At 44.0% G+C, this 21,120-nt stretch overlaps 1 protein-coding gene across 4 annotated transcripts in view; it reads right to left on the bottom strand.

The window, feature by feature from the left end:
- Positions 1–244: 244 nt before the first annotated feature.
- ppef1 (protein phosphatase, EF-hand calcium binding domain 1) overlaps positions 245–21,120 on the bottom strand; it is a 56,128-nt gene continuing 35,252 nt past the window's right edge. For 3 of the 4 annotated variants that reach the window (XM_055644750.1, XM_055644752.1, XM_055644751.1), the window contains 8 exons: positions 20,194–20,343; positions 17,054–17,389; positions 14,640–14,825; positions 14,376–14,518; positions 10,966–11,072; positions 5,876–6,039; positions 4,782–4,866; positions 247–1,600 (listed from right to left, as the gene is read on the bottom strand). In XM_055644750.1, coding sequence (XP_055500725.1) covers positions 1,419–1,600; positions 4,782–4,866; positions 5,876–6,039; positions 10,966–11,072; positions 14,376–14,518; positions 14,640–14,825; positions 17,054–17,389; positions 20,194–20,343 — 1,353 coding nt within the window. In that variant the 3' untranslated portion in view covers positions 247–1,418. Of the gene's footprint in view, positions 1,601–4,781; positions 4,867–5,875; positions 6,040–10,965; positions 11,073–14,375; positions 14,519–14,639; positions 14,826–17,053; positions 17,390–20,193; positions 20,344–21,120 lie in introns of all 4 variants that reach the window. The other variant, XM_055644753.1, reaches the window with a different exon arrangement.

Below are 21,120 nucleotides of genomic sequence, written 5' to 3'. Positions count from 1 at the left end.
CGGCAGCTGCCAGATCCCGGGCGGCAGTGGAGCGACCACCCCCACCCCCACCGGCGGGAGCAGGGACCAGCCCGCCTTCCACCTCCCCGCGCCCGGCTCCTGGGGTCAGCACAGCCCCTCCCTCCCGGGACCCAGGGCGTGGCTCTGTTCTAACTAAGGCCGTTTGGCCCATCGGGCCCGCTCTGGCACAGTGTACCCCGTTCCCCAGGCGGTCCACCGGCGCAGTGGCTTTGCTGGTACCATCTTTGGCTGGTACTGCGCATTTTACCCAGCGACAAGGTCGTGTCCACTGATCCAGGAGCTCCTGGGATGTCCCAGCCTTGGGCTGCAAGCATCTGGTCACCAGCATCAAAGCCTCGGGGGCCATGGGACCTGGGGAGGTGGGTGCAGCAAGGTCGCCAGTCTCCGTTAAACAGGTCGCCCCGCCCAAAGTGGCTCTATCCATAAAAATAAAAGATCCCATTCAAAAACAAGTCCCATCCCCTAAAGAAGCTCTATCCACATATTCCACCCACAAACATGCCCTTCCCACAAATATGCTCGGCCCTCAAGAGGCTCCATTCACAAACTGATCAGAATCACCCCCTCCCGTTTCTGAGGACTAAAAGCTCAACCGCCCCCGTCCTCATGAACCGCTGTCCTATATTTTAATCAACATCATTTACGATGCAGAGAAGTTGCCGAGGCCAGTAGCTGCCACCTCTTCAGTTGGTTGCTCTGCACTGCTTTTTCCTAAGAGTGCTGTGAATTTCCCCTGTTCAAGTATTTACCCAATTTCTCAATGAAAGTTCCCCCATTGTTTCTGCTTGAGATCCCAGCCTACTATGGATGTGCAGAGGGATCTTGGTGTCCAAGTTCATAGTACACTGAAGGTGGCAGTACAAGTACATAGGATTGTAAAGGATGCATATGGTTTGCATCAAAGCTATGGGCATTGAATACAAGAGCCAGGAAGTCATAATGCAGTTTTAACAGGACCTTGGTTGGACTACATTTGGAGTATTGTGTGCAGTTTTGGCACCCCATTACAGGAAAAATGTGTAGGTTTTGAAGAGGGCGCAGAGGAGGTTTACTAGAATGCTCCCTGGATTAGATGGTTTAAACTACAGGGAGAGGTTAGATAGACTTGGATAGTCTTCAATATTCACTCGTACCACAGACAATTGGCGAAAAACCAATAGAAGCGCGCACAGTTCTCTCTGCATGTTGTTGTGAATGTTTTCCAAGTGTACATTGATTAGACGGAGAACAGCAGAACGTGGAGATATTCTGGAACTGAATCAACCTTTTTATTACAAGAATTATATTTATATTACAGTTACATTAACTTGAAAATGTCAAAGGGACTAAATCTGAAGTTCGGCAAACTGTTTTTCAGGCAATTGCTCTTCCTCAGTATTTACAGTCACTGTACAATTTCATTCATTGTCTATCTGCACCAAGCGGAATGCCTCCAGAAATTCATTGAAGTCTATGAAGCCATCATTGTTGAAGTCAATGCTCCGGGCCAGGTCATCCATTGACTTATCATCCACACGGATGTTTCTATGGCAACAGAAGAGTTTCCAGGTTTGCTGGAATTCCTCCATGGTGATCAATCCTGATGGGAGAGAATGATGAGTCAAGGGAGGCACACTGGACATGCCAATATATCAAAACAGCTTTAATACTCTGCACCATGTCCAGCTCTGAATCACAGCTCCATATATAGTTGACATTTCACTACAAGGGAGACCTGTAAAAGGGCTCAATAACATCATTAATAATCAGTGACAAATCAGCATTTGGAGGTTGCATTTGGACGGAGTGCAAAACAGATTACAACATATAATGACTACAGTTAATTCTGCTATAATTTAATAGCTACGTTCACAATGAACCCCGTGTTATAAAAAGTCATGTTGTAGCAAAGCAGGCTGCAGTTGCCAATATGTGTTATGGAAACACAAGTTATAGCAGAGCTGCCTGTACTATTCTGTACTTTCAGGGCGGTAATCAACAAAGTAGGACAACCCAATCTGTCTCTTGGGAAAGCGAGGGCCATCTCCTCCTTCCCTGGCTTCTTACCAGTCTCTTGGCTCAAGTTATTTTGGGCCAAAACACGGGCCAAACATCGGGTTCCTCCTGCGATGATAACAGTGCTCAGCACCAACCTTTGGAAAGGGCTTCAGTGATGGAGCAACATCATCATTGGCCATCATGAAGGTTCAGCTTTTACCAAAGAAGAAGTCCAATGGTCCCAGAATTTTCACTTACAGGCTCTACTCCTGCACCTAATTTCTATGTTTCTATGGCAGTGTGTAGATGCAGGCAAAGAGAAGTGTAAAAACGCACACCTCCAGATTCAGGGACAATTTCTTCCCAGCTGTTATCAGGCAACTGAATAGTCCTCTCATTAGCTAGAGTGCAGTCCTGACCTCCCATCTACCTCATTGGAGACCTTAGAACTTTCTTTAATCAGACTTTATCAGATTTCAATGTTATATCTTTGCAATTCAACCAGAGAGCATTGCCGAGGATTCCAGTAAGCCAGGGACAATGAAAACATTTGGTGAATCGTGGATTTAATTATTAACACCACCACCAAGGTATGGATTCTGTAGTGCACACATTCCAGAGAACATTCCCATGTATGGACATCCGGAATATGTAATGTTGTTGCAGCAACATTTATGGCAGCAGAATCTGACCACTGCTCCCACCACCCCACACTCACCGGCTTCCATCACAGAGGCATGTGGTGAGGACGCACAAGGTTCACAAGGTCTGGGCAACAATCAGACTTGGATCTTCAACTCCTTGTGTGAATGCTGTACTGTCTGAATGCTGCTCACAACAGGAAGACATTGGTGGCAGCCTCCCGAGCCATCGTCAGGCCACATGCAGTCCTGCATTTACTCCATGTCTGAACTGATAAGATGGGGTTCTATAGAGTCAAGGCCTTCTTTGGAAGGTTGAGTATCATTGTAATGAAAGGCCTGTACCATGAACAGCTTTCCCGTGGGAGCAATCCATCACCTTGATCCAAGGTTCCAAAGGATGGGTTCTAATTCACATCACTGCCACAGCAAAGTGATTTCCTCCTTGCCCTAAATTAGTACACCTACAATCTCAGGAAGTCCATAAAAGTTGATGGGATCAGCATAATCACAACTAGCTCACCTCCCCAATACAGCCGAGGTCAAAATCAACCATAGTATATAAGGAAAACTCATTCACGCCATTATTCATTTCCTATGTTGTGCTTCCCCTTCCTGACTGCCACATTATGTAGCAAACATTACATCACAAAAAATATCTTCTGGAAGGGTTCTCTCACGTCAAATGTGATAGATAGAAATGTATCTATTCAACAATGATAATGCTGGCTGCCTTATGCTACTTTTAGTTATGGCTTTCCATGTTTCCTTCTGACGTCTACACAATGCTCACTGATGGAACACCCCTCCCTGTAGATGGTGTGCTGTGAGCATCTCTGGGCCAGGTTGGCCTGGCTGGGTATGGGCAGCAGAAGGCCGGGCTAGCAGGCTGTGAGCAAGGTTGTAGGCACAGGCAGAGTGCTTGCACTGGGAGTATGGATGCTGAGCGGACAGCAAATTCTAGAACCACGGGCTCAGGCACAGAGGGCCTTCCAATCTGGGGAACGTGGCTGCATTTGGAAATTATCTTCTCAGTGTTAGTATTCACATTGGTGCTGACTGAAGCCTAGAAAAATCATAGAAGGACTCAACAATACAAAAGGAGACCATTCCACATGATGTAGAAGGATATTCAGCCCTTTGAGTCTGTGCCAGCTTTCAAAGCAATCCCATCCCTCTATTTATTTTTCTGTAACCTATCCTCACTCACATTCTCCCCAACCTCTCCCTAGATTCAACCACTCTCCGACACACTGGAGGCAATTTACAGAGAGTGGTGAATCTCTGGAACTCTCTGCCGCAGAGGGTAGTCGAGGCCAGTTCATTGGCTATATTTAAGAGGGAGTTAGATGTGGCCCTTGTGGCTAAGGGGATCAGAGGGTATGGAGAGAAGGCAGGTACGGGATACTGAGTTGGATGATCAGCCATGATCATATTGAATGGCGGTGCAGGCTCGAAGGGCCGAATGGCCTACTCCTGCACCTAATTTCTATGTGTCTATGTTTACACGAGCCAATTAACGTACTGACTTGCATATCTTTAGGTTGTGGAGCAGCAGGAAAAACCCACGTGGTCACAGGGAGAATGTGCAATGTACAGCACCCGAGGTCAGGATTGAACCTGGATCTCTGGAGATGCGAGGCAGTCGTCAAGCAATTAGACATTAATGTTTTGAACCTATTCTGCTCAACCAATGTGCTGCTGTGTCACCTAACAATCTGTGCTGGTGAAAAGAGGTACCCAGCCCTGAACCAGAACCCAGCTGCTTTTCAAATACACATCCGAGACCTGCCCCATTGTTATGAAAGGTTTTGTCTTGCCCTCCCTTTCAGGCAGAGGGTCCCAGACTTCACTACCCTCCAGATGAAAACAAATTATCACCTCCCCTCCAATCTTTCAACCAATTACTGCTCTGAATGTGACCTATCTACTGAGGGAAATAGGCCCTTCCTATTTAGGCTTTGTGGTCCCTTGTAATTTTATACCCTGATTTAGCTCCATCAGTTCTTCCACACCATAGACATTTTCAATGTAAACCTGATTTACATTGCACACTGTATATGAGAAGACTTAATACACAGTCCAAGACATTGTTAAATCAAAGAATCAATTTCAAATATGGATAACATTACTTCCATTTACCTGTGTGATCTTTATCAATCATTCCAAAAACGATTTCCAGATCTGCACGATGCCTGTACACGGCTTCAATCAAACCTGGCTGAGCCTGTAGATCAAAGTCAATTAGTCAAAGAATTTAGATGCCAATGTTTTGAACACATTCCACTGGCCATTACAACCTCAGTGAGTATAGGTCATTATTGTTATGGCCGACCTTCTATTCATGTAATGCCTTGTCCTAGTGGATTTAGACCTGCTCTTTGCAAAGGCACATGACCCAACTTTTACTGCAGTGGTGAAAAGTGGTGACTAGCAGCCCGAGTTCGAGACCAATGGTCCATGCCAACCAAATTGGCATACTGGGCTAGTCCCATTTGCCTGCATTTATACCATAGCCCCCTGAACCATTTCTATCCATTTATCTGTCCAAATATAGTTTAGAAGTCGTTCGCTAGCTTCCTCTGGCAGCTCATTCCAGATATTGACTACCCTCTGAGTGAAAAGGTTGCACATGTTTTTCAAAATTCATAATTGTAGCTTCTTCAATAGCTTCCTCTGCCAGTCATTCAAGATACAGACTATGCTGAGTGAAAAGGCATCCCAGAGGTCCCCTTTAAATGTCTCCCCTGTCATCTTAAGCCTATGCCCCCTAGTTTTAGAATACACCACCCTGAGGGGCAATTGGTGTTGCACCACAAATATTCATATTGCCAATGACACCATGTGGACAAATAAATAAAAATGTTGCACTGCTCAACAGCTATATGCTGGCTCAGTTTCCATTGCAGGACAAACTGGAGGTGTTGAGTACATGACCAACACCAGGCATAGACTTGGGCGCTGCCCGTTGATTTGGCAGGGCTGGTGTCAGGCGGATTGTGTGAAGATTGTCATCTGCACCTGCTCAGCATGCAAGCGAGATAACCCTGCTGCCTACTCTGGTGAATAGTGAAAGTCCTGCTAAGAATTTAGTTTACAATTAGTGACAGAAATCGGAAGCAAATCAACACCTCTGACACCCATATAACATTTATTTGTCACATGGCACCTTCTCCCAATGTAAATACTGTACAATTCCTGGAATATCAAATTCTCATGGTTGGCTTCTATTTTACCTCGCTCAGGGGTTGCTTGAACTGAAGATCTCGAAAGGTGGAGAGGTAATCCACACTTCCATTAGCTTTGATCTTTGCCAGTCTAGGCTGCAAGGTCCTCCAGGGTAGATTTAAATGTAGAACCGATTCCACAGCCGAGGCCCATTCACTGGATGAAATCCCCCCTTAAAACAAAATCACACCAGGAAGATGATAAGTCCAAGATTTAGTTTGGAGCCATAATGTGTCATTGAGCTTGGTTTTTGCTGTCATTGACATGGTTGAGTCATTCTCCAGCTCAGTGGGACCAGGTTCATCTGACCATTGTTATTCAGCCAGCCTTTCTGCTGCTGTTTCATTAGCCCCAAGGTTTTACCCTGAGCAACATATTTCCCTGCCCAACCCATTTCCCACATGTACGCTACTCCTCACTGATGAGGGGAAAGATCCCATAGACCTCAAACATCAAGCTCACCACCACCTCTTTTAACCCACAACTGCCTCTGATTTATCACAATACTTGTCCATCATCCAGAACCAGAACAAGAAGTTTCCTCCTGCAAATTCCTGGGAAATCGGTAGGCCGCTTGCACCACGGTCTTGTGTTTAAGAGTCAAGAGTATTTTATTGTCATATGTACGGGAACAGAACAATTAAATTCTCACTTGCAACAGCAAAAACAGGTTCGTAAACACAATACTCAATATATATTATAATAAACAAAAAAAAGTTCAATAAATATAAAAATAAATAGCGTGCAAAACAAAAACAAAGCCTAAAGTCCCTCGTGCAACCAAGGCAGTAGGTTGTTTCCAGTTTAGTTGGAGTGAAATGAGAGTGTGGTCAGGGTGGTGTTTGTCCTTGATGATGACAGCGTCTCCTATAGATCCCTTCGATGTTGGGGAGGCCAGTACACATGATGGACCTGGCAATGTTCTAAAACTTGATGTAATCTCCTTCATTCCTGGGCATTCCAGTTGCTGAACTCGTCTGTGATGCAACCAGTCAATAAACTCTCTATGATCTATAGATGTTCAAGAGAGTATTTGTTAACATACCAAATCTCCTTCATCTTCTTAGTGGGCTTTCTTTATGATTGCATGAATGTGCTGGGTCAAGGGCAGATCTTGAGAGATATGCATACCCAGGAACTTGAAGCAGTTGACTCTCTCCAACACCCACCCATCGATGAAGACAGGTTTGTGGATTCTCGGCTTTCTGTGGACTTCATTGAACAAGGTGTGATTCACTAAGATTCACCCATATCGTCATCTTTAGCGAGACAGTTATAGTGTATATAATGGTAAATATATTTTTAAGTACTGAGTACTAGAATTGTATAATTTGTGTCATGTGATATATTCAACATGAATATGTATGAATATGCGCAGTGTACTTCTGTGAAATAAAGACCTACACTGGCAACAGTGCACTGAAAACCTGTGCTTGTGTCTATTTACATGCTGAAGCTGTGATATCTTACAATGGTGATAAGGATCGGATAGAGTTTGCAAACTCAACCTTTAAATACAGAGCAGGACTGTTTTGCAATATGCAGTATTGTTTTGTGGCGTCACCTGATGGTCAGACCACTTACTGTCGAACTCTCGTCAGTAGTTACAAGGACCGTCACGTGATGTCATGGGTTAAGGGGAGTGTCCACCATCACAGGACAAAACAAAACAAAAGGCTTGACAAAAGCAAATGAGTGGGATTCACAACCTCGAAGAACGGTCAGAGAGTAATGAACTTGGACTGCACGGCATCTGTACTATGAACGGAGGGTCTGGAAAGGAAGACTTTCAGACAAAGGTCAAAGTGAACAATCAATACATTTCCATGTATTGATACCGCTGCTGATTGTGCAATTATAAGCAAAGACACCCATGAATCCAAGTTTAGCAATATGCCTATCACAGAAAGAAACGTTCAGCTGAAGAGGTGTTGGAGTCATGTGGAGAGATAGTTTGTGATGTACAACACAAAGGCAAGACTCTGAAGTTGCTAATAGTTAGCACAAATTATGTCAATAGGCCAATGTTGATGGACAAAAATTGGCTCCATTTACTGAAACCGGACTGGAAATCTGTATTGCAAGTCAAAGCGCAAACACAACTGGATCAGTTGTTGCAGACACATCATGCTATGTTCACTGACAGCTACGATGGCATAAAGGGTGAGCAAGCACACATCAGGATTCAACCCAATGTGGTACCTGTCTACTATAGACCGCGACCAGTACAATATTAGCTGAAAAGTAAAGTTGAAGCTGAAATCAAAAAGTTGCAACAAAACGGTGTACTGGTTAAAACAGATCACAGTGATTGGGCTACTCCAATAGTAATGGTTCCAAAAGCGGACAACACAGTGAGGTTGTGTGGAGACAACAAAGTGACCATCAACCAGGCAGTAGATGATGATCAGTATCTACTACCAACCTCACAAGACTTATACGCTGAACTTGCTGGTTCCAAAGTATTCTCTAAGCTAGATCGGTCACATGCATATACTCAGCTAAATGTTGATCGTAAGAACCAGCAGTACCTCACGATAAACACACACATGGGGCTGTATTCCTACACAAAACTACCCTATGGTGTGAAGTCAGCACCAAAAATCTTCCAAGCTTCAATGGACAAGATTCTGTAAAGAACATCACATTGTTTGTGCAATAACGATGACTTGCTGATTGCGACTGTTACTGAGGAGGAGAATCTGGAGATGCTCAGTGAAGTGTTGAAACAGCTTGATGATCACAATATAAAGTTGAAAAGAAGCAAATGTGCATTCTTACAGACCAAAGTAGTGTATCTTGGTTTGATAGTGGATCAACATGGACTACGTTCAGTGAAGGAAAAGGTTGAAGCGATAGCAAACGCACCAACATCGAAGAATGTGTCTCAACTCCACTCCTTCCTGGGTACGGTACAGTATTACTCATGCTTCTTACCCGAGTTAACAACAAAGCTAGCTCCTCTTCACAAGTTGGTGAAAAAGGATAAAAAATGGTAATGGTCCAAAGAGCAACAAAATGCTTATGATGCATGTAAGTGTTTGACCAGTGATGCATTACTTGTTTACTGCGATACAAATCGCAAGTCAATGTTAAGCTTGTGATGCATCTAGTTGTGGGGTAGGATCTGTGATTTCACTTGTAGTGAAACATGGACAAGAAAATTCTAATTATGCACAAATCGAGAAAGAAGCCCTTGGTATCATGTTTGGGATCAAGAAATTCTATCACTATCTGTTGGGTAGGAAATTCACCCTGGTTACTGATCATAAGCCACACTTCTCGCTATTCTTGGCCTCAGTCAGGAATACCTCGAGGATGCAGCGCTGGACAGTTCTCCTGTCACAGTATGACCTCAACATTGAGTATCGCAGCTCAAAAAAATGCTATCGCTGATGCATTGTCGCGTTTGCCTCATGAAGAATCAGATGTGGGCACTGAAGGTGCTGTCTACGTCACAGAAGCAGCGGACCTTTGTGTTCTGGACCTCCTCCATTGTCAGAGTGAGGCCCAGTGCAAATTGGAGGAACAGCACCTCATATTTCACTTGGGTAGCTTATACCCCAGCGGTATGAACATTGACTTCTCTAACTTCAAATAGTCCTTGCTTTCCCTCTCTCTCCATCCCCTCCCCCTTCCCAGTTCTCCCACTAGTTTTACTCTGACTACATTCTATCTCCGTCCCGCCCACTCCCCTGACATCAGTCTAAAGAAGAGTCTTGACACAAAACGTCACCCATTTCTTCTCTCCAGATATGCTGCCTGTCCCGCTGAGATACTCCAGCATTTTTTGCCGACCTTCAATTTAAACCAGCATATGGAGTTCTTTCCTATACAGCAGATGCTATCTCATACCCACGTCAGGCTGCTTTTCATAGACTGCTGCTTGGCGTTCAACACTATCATCCCTTCCAAATTCATCCCCAAGTTCAAACAGCCTCTGCACCTTATTTTGGAACTTGACCCTTGACTTCCTCATCGCCAGACCTCAATTGTTGCAAGTACTTCTGCATATGACAATAAACTTGACTTCTGACTTGAGCAATGCAGGTGAGCTGAAGACACTGATCATTCAGATATTTCACCCACTGGTAGACTGGACTGTCAGTACATTCCTGGTTACAGCGTTTTCAGGTGAGGGGGTTTAGGAAAAGAGCAGTGGCGGCAATATTGCTGAAGGAAACGAACACGGCTGTGGGAAGCAACGTTCAAAGGAAAATAGCTTGAAAGCAAAGGGATAGAGCAGGAGCATCTGGTAATGAATAACCCTAAATAGACTGGGAGATACACAATGGGTGAACAGGTTTCATCTGCATTGTATACTTCTTTACTTTTATCACACTGTAACAAGTGTATTTATTTTGTTTCTGCCAGTGCAAAACTCCAGAAGCTAAGGTTGTTCAATATAGCATTGCAACACTGATTTCCTCACCAATCCAAAGTAGTTGCACTTCTAAAGCACTGAGAACTGCTTTGGAACACTCTGCAGCAGTTGAACTAGAACGGGAAATCCTATTTTGTGGGTAAATAATGTAATGACACATAACGTGAATCTTAATATTAATTTAAAATCAGTAAGATAAATATTATGTTTAATTAAAGGTCACAGGTTGAAGATGAGATAGGATAAATTGAAAAGAGATCTAGGGGGGTACGTATTTCACACACAAGACAGTGGTGGAGGAAGATGAGATTACATTTGAAAGGCTTTTGGACTGGGTCTTCAATAGGAAAGATGTGGAGGGATACAGGCTTAATGTGGGAAAATGGGATTAGTAGATATAAATGTAGGCACTGACGTGAGGCATAGAGCGTGTTTCAATGCTGTACGATTCAATGATTCTTATGCAACTTGAGGTGTGATCGGATGCTGGACTGTATGAGCTGCGGTGTTCTACATGAGTAAATGATTACACTCCACTTGTGCCATCCAGGATAATTATTCCATGACACTTTATTACAAATGGGGCATGACCATTATAGGCTGTGCAACATAAGTATGTAAATATACAGTTCTCTGAATCAGTAAAATAAAACACACCAAAACAGAAATACTTTAAGGCCAAGCCCAGTGAAGCAAAAGCCAGTCTCTTTCTACCTGTATTACCCGGATCGAAGCTTCTGCAGGCAGTAATAATTTCAGATTGATATATAAACAGATTTTCACGCAACGCTTTCAGGGCAGTTTCTTCAGCGACACTCACTCTTGAAAAAAAACACAGAATAAGGGTTTCAGTTGTTAAAAATGGTCAATCAATAGGTCTGGCAGCATCAGTGGGAAGAGGAACAAAGTTAACGGCCTGTCCCACGAGCATGCGACCGCATGCGGCAAACGCGACCAAACCGGAAGCGGGGGCCGCGGGAGGTCAAGTGATCCCGTATGAGTTGACGTGAAGTTCGAGCGAAGTCCGCTGAAAGTTTGCGCGTGACGTACGGCGTCAGGACGCTGCATACGGCGTTGAGACGCTGAGTACGCCCGTCGATTGCTCTGCGTACGGCCTCAATGCGGCTGCGGGCCGGCAGGCCGTTGCCATGTGGAATTTTTGGACAGTGTCGTTTTTCGGAGCCCCGCGCTATGCCGGGACCAGCTCCGTACAACTCCATACGGCTCCGGCGATCGAAGTGGGACCGATCCCCGCGAGGCCGTACGGCTCAAGCGACCACGTTAGGTCGCGCTTGCTGCATGCAGTCGCATGCTCGTGGGACAGGCCCTTAAGACACAAAATGCTGGATTAACTCAGGGGGGCTGGCGGCATCTCTGGAGAAAATAGATAAATGATATTTCGGATCTGAACTCTTGCTTTTAGGAGGGCAAAAAGGGGACAGGAAATATGGCTCTGGCAGATAACATTAAAGATAATCACAAGAGCAGAGGAAGAACTGGGTGTAAGAAAAAACAGGGCAAATCAGAGCTGGCAACAGATTACCACAGGCGAGGAGGTTCCCCGATAGGATGCTTGTTAGATAGAGACCAAGAGGGATACATAGTTGCAAATTGTGATGCTGGTTAATGGATTTTTAGCAGAGGAAGAGGGGAATGGAGGGTGGGTGGGGGAGAAGGGGGGGGGGGGGGGGGGGGGGGGGGGGAAGGAAGGCATTTGTGGAAGTTACCTAAAATTGGAGAATTCAATGTTCATACCGTTGGGTTGTTAACTATCCAAGTGAAATATGAGGTGCTGTTCCTCCAATTTGCGTGTGGCCTCACTCAACCAATGGAGGAGGCCTAGGACAGAAAGTCAGTATTGGAATGGGAAGGGGAGTTAAAGTGATTAACAGACTGAGTAGCCTTGTTAGACTGAGTGCAAGAGTTTGGCAAAGTTGTTGCTAATGTACAGGAACCTACATTGACAGCAGACATCTGGGACACAGAAGAGACGTGGGTGAGGAACTCATCTATGACGGCCGTGGGAAAACCATGTGTACTAAAGAACACGGACTGTTCCAGATGTACATTGGCCTTACCCCCCTTCTCTTTTTCCAATACATTGAGGACTGCGTCGAGGCTGCCTCCTGCACCCGTTCAGAACTCATGGATTTCATTAACTTCATCACTAACTTCCACCATACCCTCAAATTCACCTGAACTATCTCAAACACCTCTCCCTTTTCTCGATCTCTGTCTCCTTCACAGGAGATAAACTGTTGACTGATGTCTATTACATACTTACTGACTGACAGTGCTATCATGAATACACCTCTTTCCATCCAGCCTCTTGCAAAAATGCTATCCCCTAATCTCAATTCCTCCATCTCAAATGCATCTGCTCCTAAGATGAGGCTTTCCATAGGGAAACATCTGAGATATCTCACTATTTAGTGACGTGTGCAGTTAGTATTACGGTTGAGGGGGTGCTCAAAGTCCTGATGCGTATGAAGGTAGAGATGTCTCCCGGGTCTGGTCAAATAGATCCCAGGACACTGTGGGAAGGTAGAGAGGAAATTGCAGGTGTCCTGGCTGAGATCTTCAAGTCATCATTAAATACGGGTGAGGTGTAGGAAGACTGACGGGTGGCAAACGTTGTGCCTCAATTCAACAAGGGCTGCTTGGAAAATACTGGGATCTACAAACCAGTGAACCTAGCATCTGTGGTCGGAAGGTTACAAGGCAGTATTCTGAGGGATAATGTATACATGTATTTAGATGGACAAGGGCTCATTAGGGATAGTCAGCATGGGAGGTCATGTCTCAGAAATCAGATTTGAGTTTTTTTGAAGAGCGGACCAAAAGGTTGATGAGGGCAGAGCTGTAGACATTGTATATATGGATTTCAGCAAGGCATTTGACAAGGTTCCAACTGGTAGGCTGCTCTGGAAGGTTAGATCCCATAGGATCCAATTATAGCTGGATGGATAGAAAATTAACTTCATGGAAGAATGCAGAAGGATGATGGTTGAAGGTTTTTAAGAAGGAACTGCAGATGCTTGAAAATCGAAGGCACACAAAAATGCTGGAGAAACTCAGCGGGTGCAGCAGCATCTATGGAGCGAAGGAAATAGGCAACGTTTCGGACCGAACATCGGGAACATGTTTCCTGCCTCTAGCATGACCAAATCCTTAATAATCTTATATGTTTCAATAAGAGACCCTCTCATCCTTCTAAACTCCAGAGTATACAAGCCCAGCCGCTCCATTCTCTCAGCATATGACAGTCCCGCCATCCCAGGAATTAACCTTGTAAACCTACGCTGCACTCTCTCAATAGCAAGAATGTATTTCCTCAAATTAGGGGACCAAAACTGCACAAAATACTCCATGTGTGGTCTCACTAGGGCCCTATACAACTGCAGAAGGGCCTCCTTGCTCCTCTACTAAACTTCTCTCGTTATGAAGGCCAACATGCCATTTGCTTTCTTCATGCCTGCTGTACCTGCATGCTTACTTTCATTGACTGATGAACAAGGACCCCCAAATCCCGTTGCACTTCCCCTTTTCCCAACTTGACACCATTTAGATAATAATCTGCCTTCCTGTTTTTGCTACCAAAGTGGATAACCTCACATTTATCCACATTAAACTGCATCTGCCCACTCACCCAACCTGCCCAAATCACCCTGCAATCTCATAGCATCCTCCTCACAGTTCACACTGCCACCCAGCTTTGTGTCATCTGCAAATTTGCTAATGTTACTTTATCTAAATCAATGATGTATATTGTAAGCGGTCCCAGCACCGAGCCTTGCAGTACCCCACTAGTCACTGCCTGCCATTCTGAAAGGGACCCGTTAATCCCTACTCTTTGTTTCCTGACTGCCAACCAATTTTCTATCCATTTCAGCAATCTACCCCCAAGACCATGTGCCCTAATTTTTCCCACTAATCTATGTGGGACATTATCAAATGGGTTTTGGTGGACCGAAGGGCCTGTTTCCATGCTGTGTGACTGTGACTCGAAAGTTGGAGTTATTAGCCACTCTACCAGCTGATTTTATTTCATCTTTTAAGCTGCTGTTAAGTCCGTCAGTGTAGGGACGGTTTGAGCAAAATGCTGAAGAACGTCTCACACTCACCTTTGTTTAAGAGTCAGCTTCCTTGCAGATTTATTAACCCGATATTTGACAAAGCGAGGAACCAAATCAGGACCAAGTTTGACATATGCTCCTTGATTGCTGCCTATTTCATAATAATTAGAGGCAGAAAATATGGTGATAACCTGCATGAAAAAAATTTCAGTTTGCTCCTGGTTATGCAATGCCTGACACAGATAAACATAGTTACACATTAAGGTACACATTAATAAAGTCACAGAAAGAGATTGAACATTTCTACTTCACCTTTCCATGGTGGCACATTTCATAGCCATCTTGTTTGCACTCATGTGATCTTATGAGTAACTTTAACTTGTACTTTCTGAACAACTTTGTTGTGACATCTTCACCAAAGTAACAGCCTCCTCCTCGGCTTGAATTGGGGAAGCAACCAGATTTGCTTCTAGGGTCACTCCAAAGAATGTCTGCAATCTAGGAAAGATTAAATCAGCGAAATAAACTTTCAGTTCATGCATCCCACAATCGCAGATGCACCTATCCAGTTATCAATAGACTGTCACCCAGGCTTCAGAACAAAAATGGTTTTAGTGTAGTTGCATCATTGCTACACATAAAGTGTGATTTGAAGACAGAAATAACTAAATGTATCTCTCCCTCTCTTTCATGCTCCGTGTTAAAGGAGTAACAAACCATTTTGTTTATTCATTCAGGAACGTGACTATTTATTTTTGTAAAGGACAAATTTCAACAAAACCAACACGGAAAACAGTACTAATTAAATTTGAAATGTTTCTGGCAACTCAAAACATTAACTATGGTTACATAGAAACATAGAAAATAGGTGCAGGAGTAGGCCATTCGGCCCTTCGAGCCTGCACCGCCATTCAATATGATCATGGCTGATCATCCAACTCAGTATCCTGTACCTGCCTTCTCTCCATATCCCCTGATCCCTTTAGCCACAAGGGCCACATCTAACTCCCTCTTAAGTATAGGTAACTCCCTCTTAAATATAGCTAACTCCCTCTTAAATATAGGAGTTCCATCAGTGTGTCAATTTAATTTAGTTTAGTTTAGAGGTACAGCGTGGAAACAGGCCCTTCAGCCCACCAAGCCCACGGCAACCAACGGTCACCCACACACTAGTTCTATGCGATACACTAGGGACAATCTATACAAGCCAATTAATCTACAAACCTGCACATCTTTGAAATGTGGAAAGAAACTGGAGCACTCAGAGAAAACTCATGCTGTCATAGGGAGAATATACAAACTTTGCACAAACAGCACCTGTTGTCAGGATCAAATCTGGCATTGTAAGGCAGCAACTCTATTACTGCGCCACCATGCTGCCATTACTTTTATTAATTGGAATTAAAATCATTATCCAGAAAATTCAATAGAAGAATGAAAAATGTTATTTGATTTCTGAACGGTGAACTACTGAAATGCTAATGATTTACAAACAAGCCCCAAATATGAAAATCCAATTCTCATGTGTCTGCACTGAATTGGTGACACCTGTGAATGAAAATTACTGATGATGTACCCAGGTCCAGTGACTTGGTCACAGGTAGACTCTATCATACCTTATATTGCCAGTCTTTAAGTATCATCCAAAGCAAGGAATCAACTCTATTTGCTCAAACACTTCAAAGCTCCATGATAAGATTAATGCATTGTAAGTGTTTCAGAGGTTTGCTGGACTAATACCCGGAATGGATGGGTTGGCTTATGAGGAATAATTAGCCAGGTTAGAACATTTCGAGGCGACTGAACTAAACATAGAATTATAGAGTAACAGGCCCTTTGGCCCATCTCATCCATGCCAACCAAGATACCCATCTAAACTAGTTCCCTTCACCATATTTGGCCACTAACTCACTAAACTAGTCCCCTTCATCACCTTTGGCCCCTATCTCTCTAAACCTTTGCTATCCCTTTATCCGTCCAAACATTTAAGATCTTAGGATCTTATCTTGACAGAGTGAATGTGGATCTAGAACTGTGGGAGAATCTAGAACTAAGTGCCACTATCCAAAATGAGCCAGTTACAAGTTTAGAACAGGTGAGTTGAACTAGTTTCTCATAAAGGGCCATGAGCTCTCCTCCTCAAAGAGCGGTGAAAGCAGAATCTGAAGTCAGGGGTTAGTCGATTCTTGATACACAAGTGGCTGAACTGGGGTTACTGGAGGTGGACAGGAATGTGCAGGTGGGGTTACAATCAGACCTTATTAAAAGCTGGAGCAGATTTGACTGATCAACTCCTGCACCCAATTCACACGTTTATCTGTCGTGTGTAAGTTGTGAAGCCAGGGATTGTAATCTGGAGACGCAGGTTTTGTAGGAAGGGAGAAGAGTCAAAAGAGAAATTGCTCAGCATGAGAACATGTTCAGTCAGGCAGACGAGAGCGTTAACTAAGGAGAAATGGTTGGATCTTTGCTGTAGAAAGTCACAGAGGCTTTAAGGCTTTCCCGATGGAGGCGGAGATGTATAAAAGGATCATGATCTGTCTGTGTTGTGTGATCTACATTCTGGTGGAGTGATGGTGGAATAAATGGAGCTTGTTTGTGAACAGAAAAGTTTAACAGTAGTTAGATGGTTTGATGGTGATGACATGGATGTAGACATTAATTAATTGAGCTAAAGAGCTTGATGCTATGCTGTAAATACATCAGTATGTTGAACCCTTATGCACCTGCTTCCACTCCAGCTCTTCTCTCGTTGCCATCTCGTCATCCAGGAAGGGCAGGTCTAAAACTCCGGTGACACTGTACTTATCATTCTGAGTCAGCTGATGCTCTGAATAGTTTGTAAATATGCCATCATCAATCAAGCTTTGTTGATCACTTTGAGATTCACTTAAAGTTGGCATCGAGAGAGATGATGAAGATGCTGCTATTCCAGGTGTCGATTTATTGTAGTTAGGGTCATCCAGCGGCAGTTCACTGCCAAGCATCTTTGATAATTCTTGCTTTAAACAGGCTTCTTCAGCCTTTGATATAGTTTTACGCATCCTGAGTAGAGATTTAAACTAAAAGGAATGGACCAATCTTAATGCTAACCCAGGCTGTTATTCATTTAACACACATAATCAGAAAAACAATATAGCATGTAAGATTTAACTCAAGCTTTTGCCAGGAGATGCCAGCCCCTTTTAATTGCCAAGCCAATTTAACATAATAAATCCCCTGTTTGATGACTATGTTCAAAATCACCTTCAACTTACTTGTCAATATATGAGTGGAGCATACGACAAATCTACAAAAGCATCAGGTCCAAATGTCGTTTAATGCTGGAAAAAATATGATGAAGCTTAACAAATGAGATGGGCAATGAGGATTTGCAGTTAATGTTATACATGTTGACTTTCAAAGGACATCTGCCCCACAATACATTTGGTGACAGGTGTCATTTTGAAGGACATGTAGGTAGGTGTATGAACACAATTCATTTTGGGTAGCAAGATAAGCCGAAAATAAGTTTTGAAAAATGCACTGGAATTTTTATTTGAACTAGAAAGTATAAAAACAATTTAAAAAAATCAAGTTATCATCGATGACATCAGAATAAACCTTCAGCCACAAGAACAATGCGGGAGTATATTTTTCTGTTGGAATTCTACAGGATCTGACAGACAGACAGACAGACACATACGGTGGGGGCCAGGGACAGCGGAGGAGCGCTGTCTGCGCGATGAAGAGGAAGGTAAATGACTGCCACAGAGCACGGTAAATCTTTTAGAGAGCGCGGGAGGGAGAGAAGGGGAGAGAGAAGGGGAGAGAGAAGGGGAGAGAGAGAAGAGAGGGAGAGAGAAGGGGAGAGAGAGAGGAGAGAGAGAGAGAGGGAGAGAGAAGAGGGAGAGAGAGAGGGAGAGAGAAGAGGGAGAGAGAGAAGAGGGAGAGAGAAGGGGAGAGAGAGAGAAGGAGAGAGAGAAGGGGAGAGAGAGAGAGGGAGAGAGAGAGAGAGAGAGAAGGGGAGAGAGAGAGAGGGAGAGAGAGAGAGGGAGAGAGAGAGAGAGAGAGAGAGAGAGAGAGGGAGAGAGAGAGAGAGAGAGAGAGAGAGAGAGAGAGGAGAGAGAGAGAGAGAGAGAGAGAGAGAGAGAGAGAGAGAGAGAGGGAGTTTTAAGAAGTTTAATAAAGTTAGCGGGCATTTTACCTTCCGGCAGATCTTCTAGGTCCTGAAAACCAAAGGTCCTACAGGATCTTTGCTGAAAACTCCAATGAGCCAATCAAAATGTCCGGTCAGCGAAGGAGATTGCCTTCGACTGCCTGTAAGTAAATAGCAACCCCACTCCACTGGCTTTGACCAAACGGCAACCTATTTTTAGTCGAGGCCGGTTATGATTTTGTTGAAATAATCGCAGGAACATAGAAGAAACCTCGACTACGCGGAAACCACTTTCGACCATTAGGGAGAGTGACCAAAACCTCCGGGAACCTCACGGAAACCTTGGGTGATGCGCAAGGTCACCAGAGGAGCGCTGTCTGCTCGATGAAGAGGAAGGTAAATGACTGCCACAGAGCACGGTAAGTCTTTTAGAGAGCGCGGAAGGGAGGGAGAGAAGGGGAGAGAGAAGGGGAGAGAGAGAGAGAGAGAGGGGAGAAGGCGAGAGAGAAGGGGAGAGAGAAGGGGAGAGAGAAGGGGAGAGAGAGAGGGAGAGAGAGAGAGGGAGAGAGAGAGAGAGAGAGAAGAGGGAGAGAGAGAGGGAGAGAGAGAGAGAGAGAGAGAGAGAGAAGAGGGAGAGAGAGAGGGAGAGAGAGAGAGAGAGAGAGAGAGGGAGAGAGAGAGGGGAGAGTGGAGACAGTTTTAAGAAGTTTAATAAAGTTAGCGGGCATTTTACCTTCCGGCAGATCTTCTAGGTCCTGAAAACCAAAGGTCCTACAGGATCTTTGCTGAAAACTCCAATGAGCCAATCAAAATGTCCGGTCAGCGAAGGAGATTGCCTTCGACTGCCTGTAAGTAAATAGCAACCCCACTCCACTGGCTTTGACCAAATGGCAACCTATTTTTAGTCGAGGCCGGTTATGATTTTGTTGAAATAATCGCAGGAACATAGAAGAAATCTCGACTACGCGGAAACCACTTTCGACCATTAGGGAGAGTGACCAAAACCTCCGGGAACCTCACGGAAACCTTGGGTGATGCGCAAGGTCACCAGAGGTTTCCGTTGAGGCTTCTTAAGTGGGACAGGAGCATTACAATCATATTGGAAGTTACATTCAACACCCGTTGCTTTTGTTGGCCTTAAAACAATATGGAGGTCCATTAGCAAATCCTTATTTAAAAAAGGGAAGTCCAGGGGGAATCTCTGACATACAGCATTTCCACAGTTGTGTATTCAATTCTTCAAGTCAAGTTATTTAATGTGTACAGGTGAGGTACAGGTACAATGAAAATCACAGCATCACAGATACATAGACAGTCAAACACGCACAAACTTAAATTATATATAAATTACATGTAAAGAAAAGACTGCAGAAAACAAAACATTAGTGCAAAAACACAATTAGAAAAGTAGTTCACATAGTGCAAGAGGTGGTCCATAGTGTTCCACAGGATTTGGGTTGTTGAATTCAGCCAAGACATAGACATTCTGTAGTCAGCTCCACAGGCTTAACAAAAAAGCTCTAGTGTACATCAACCAGATAAACTCTGGTGGAAAAGGACACTAAATTCATCTGAATAGAATTAGGCAAAATACATGCTTATTATGTAGAGCGAAAAGAGATTTTACCCCATGGACCTCCCTTCCATCTTACTTGCTTTGTTTGTAACCTGCAGGATAATGAGCTTGCTTAAAGTAGATGTGCTTGTTAAATATAATTTTCTCCTTACCCTATGTCTTTGTAATGAAGCCAGGAACCCCAGGTCAGTTGTGTCCGAGATCCCACCATGGACCACCAGCACCCTTGAGTCAATAATTGTTGCCAGTGGCAGCCATCTGAACACATCTTGGAACGCCTGAAGGACTTTTTGCCCTTGTAACTAAACAAAGGATTAACAACAAGCTTAAAGCATCAATCTGTGGTGAATTTGATTTTCAACAAAATATTTTTTCTCAAAAGTCATCAATTACAAACATTCTTAAGTTGAGATTTATCCAGGGCAATGAAGAAAATTGTGATACTCTGGGCTCTGGACTGGGCTCCGAGTCTAATACCCACTGGACAGTGAGATAAAGGAGGTCAGGTGCAGCCACGACCTGTCCTCTCCAACACCCTCTGATGACAGAGTCCAAGGACCAGAAGAGAAGGCGTGGGAGCAGGGAATACCTTAATTACTGCAGCCTATATCCTGAGGTCAAATAAAGACATCAGGCAGATGACGAGAAAATGGAGAGTAAACTGCACAGTATTCCTTAAAGAGGCAAGTGGAAAAAAGACATAAGAGCTCCTTATTCTGCCTTTTTGCCCTGTTCTGTCCTTTATCATATATTCCCCAATCTTTTCTCACCTGCTTGCACAATTGGTATCTTTTAGCTTTTACTCCAGGACCTGACGGGTTACCTGCTGATGCCCACCTCTTGGCCACACCTGAATCTGCCACCTTTGTGAGAAATTAGACTTTTTGCCCAATTGGCTTTCAAACTCATGGACATTTCTGGATACCACGACCACAGTTGCACACCATGCTACACTATGCAGCACCTTTGGTTCCCTGCATAGATTTTACACGTTTAATTAGCTTACAGCACTGAGTTTGATGACTTTACAAACGTATTGGTTGTTAGAAGTCTCACAATTTTGTCAAACGTGTTTTAAA

This window comes from Leucoraja erinacea, chromosome 13, assembly GCF_028641065.1.
Source record: "Leucoraja erinacea ecotype New England chromosome 13, Leri_hhj_1, whole genome shotgun sequence".
NCBI classification, from domain to species: domain Eukaryota; kingdom Metazoa; phylum Chordata; class Chondrichthyes; order Rajiformes; family Rajidae; genus Leucoraja; species Leucoraja erinaceus.
Note: the sequence above shows the minus strand (reverse complement) of the source record. Positions and strands in the feature narration are given on the sequence as shown.